Source organism: Micropterus dolomieu, linkage group LG11 (genome assembly GCF_021292245.1).
Source record: "Micropterus dolomieu isolate WLL.071019.BEF.003 ecotype Adirondacks linkage group LG11, ASM2129224v1, whole genome shotgun sequence".
NCBI lineage: Eukaryota > Metazoa > Chordata > Actinopteri > Centrarchiformes > Centrarchidae > Micropterus > Micropterus dolomieu.
This window is the reverse complement of record NC_060160.1, coordinates 3,032,854-3,035,347: the sequence shown is the minus strand read 5'-3', so window position 1 is coordinate 3,035,347 and position 2,494 is coordinate 3,032,854. Positions and strand designations below refer to the sequence as shown.

The 2,494-nt window shown below is 36.4% G+C and overlaps 1 protein-coding gene across 1 annotated transcript in view; it reads left to right on the top strand.

Moving 5' to 3' along the window:
- The first annotated feature begins 1,081 nt into the window (after positions 1-1,081).
- Positions 1,082-2,494, top strand: part of sptssa (serine palmitoyltransferase, small subunit A) — a 4,932-nt gene continuing 3,519 nt past the window's right edge. Inside the window, exon 1 of the mRNA XM_046063534.1 lies at positions 1,082-1,256. Coding sequence (XP_045919490.1) covers positions 1,154-1,256 — 103 coding nt within the window. The 5' untranslated portion in view covers positions 1,082-1,153. The remainder of the gene's footprint in view (positions 1,257-2,494) is intronic.

Below are 2,494 nucleotides of genomic sequence, written 5' to 3'. Positions count from 1 at the left end.
AAATCAGCAAGGGGTCAAATACTTATTTAATAATAAAATACAAACATTCAGGATGGGTACATGAATGGAGAACTGGCCAGGGGAGTATAAATACAGTAAAGAAAAAGACATAAAACATTTGTCTGTGAAGATTCTCAGTCATCCAGGTCATAGTTATCCAAAGAAGGTTAAAGTCAAGGGCAACTGGACTTGGTTGAAGATACTAGAAGACGTTTTGTCCCTCATCCAAAGGACTTCTTCAGTTCTGACTGACTGGCAGGGAAATTAAGCTGTTTAACCTCAGTGGGGTCGTTTGCCAGGATTGTTGATAGCGCTGGTTTATTAGTGTTCCTGGCTGTTGTCACGACAGTCGACAATCCCACTGAGAAACATCTTCTAGTATCTTCAACCAAGTCCTGTTGTCCTTGACTTTAACCTTCTTTGGATAACATAAAACATAGTAAAAAAAGACACAAACAGAGATAATAATTCTACAAATATTCTGAGTAAAGTGCATCATTTCACTGTTTAATAGCTTTTCTTTATAATGTTATCACTCCAATATATAGAATATAACTTAATTTATTTCTTAAGTATAGAGAATATTGGTTTTGCATTAGCAAATTTACATTCATGAATTTATAACCTAGCAAAAACTATTGTAAGATTAATGAAAAGTACTTTAAAAACACATTCATCATTGGTAAAACCAATTGAATTTCTTATACAGCGGTCCAAAATCACAGTAAATATTGTTAATTAAAATATCTGCAGACATCTTTCCACAATTTCTTGGTGTAAGTAACGTTACAACGCCAGAATAAATGGGCTAAAGTTTCTTCATGTAGGTAACACAAGAAACACATAGGGTGGGTAACCTTTTTAAACTTCACCAGAAAGGATTTTACAAGGTAGAAAACAATGCAAAATCCTAAAAGAAATATCCCTGACTTTATTTCCCAACACATTATTTTGAAATCAGGATGTTGGAACTCCCTCGGCTGCGTCAGAGCCGTGCACTCGAACGCGGGGTTGTGATTGGCTGAAAATGAGCACCTTATGATCCTACGTCATACGCTATTTGGAAAATGCCCAACCACGACTTACGTAGTCAGTGGGGGAAAAAATCCGAGGACAGAAAAATAAGTTGGTGTGTGTGAAACTGGAATTAACCATGGCCCTGGGTGACTGTTGGAAGCAGTTATCCTGGTTTTACTACCAATATCTTCTGGTGACGGCGCTGTACATGCTGGAGCCATGGGAGAGGACGGTGTTCAGTATCTTTTAACCTGTGAAATAACTTTACATGGCTGGACAAGCGAGCTAATGTGCTAACTTTAGCTAGAACGTCAGCAGAGCTAACCTAAGCTAGCTCTTGCCCCGGATACATAAGTTGTTGTTTTTTTTAAAAATATTAATCGATAAACATGTTTAACTTGTGTTGTGCATATCAGTTATAGTATTACAAATGTAAATTTGGTGTTTGGCAAATTCGGCATATAGACAATGTAACCGGGTGGTTATTGTTTTGGTTAAAATGGAAATTGATCAAAAGTGTTCACCTGTGCTAAGACAGACAAATTGTATTTTTAATATAACGTTTTTAGTTTTTATTGAATGCCGAATTAAGCAGACATTCCTATCGTTTCAATTGAAGTCTCAAATTTTGTTTAATGAGGGAAGTGCATTTACCTATAAGTAAATGAACGTTGAACACATCCAATTTTAAAAGGACCTTTGCGTAAGTTGACTAAACTTATCGCGCTAGTCGCTAACGTGTTTTACTGAAAGATCAATTTTAAAAAATCACATTTGTAATAACCATTCATTCATGTTTAAGTGCCGAGTTAAACACTCTTCACTAATGGATTAGGGAGTGTCTTAAACTTTGTTGTACTCCCCTTAAACCTTTGCCTGTAGGTACAACCGCATTAAAGAGGTAGAATTGTTAACGGAGTTCAGCATATGCGAAATAAGAGGACGGGCGGCGCCGATGCTAACTGCTAGCTAGCTGCAGGCGTTTAAGGAAGCATAAACACTGTCTGGTGACTCATACATGCTAGTTGATACTAGATACGTCGTTTCTTATAGAGCTGCAACAATAGATGAGTTGTCAACTATGGATCTGAGTAATTTATTTAAGGAAAAGAAGTCAAATTCCACCTTCTTACATATGGCTATTTCCTGGTGTCTTTATGCCTATATGACAGTAAATTAAATATATTTCGGTTGACATGACATTTGAGGAGGTCATCTTGGGCTTTGGGAAACACTGATCGATATTTTTCACTATTTGCTGACAATTTTATACACCAAACAACACGGGGGGAAAAATAAAATAAGTTTTAGTTGCAGCCCTAGTTTCTAGCTTTATTCGTATTTTATAAAACAGAATCCAAACTGTGATCACAGTAAAACTTTAAACTGGAAGGCCAGGTTCATCTACCAGGAAGGATAATTATTAAACTGTATCATGTTTAGTGGTGTTATTGCTGTACTATGATCTGTTGTGGTG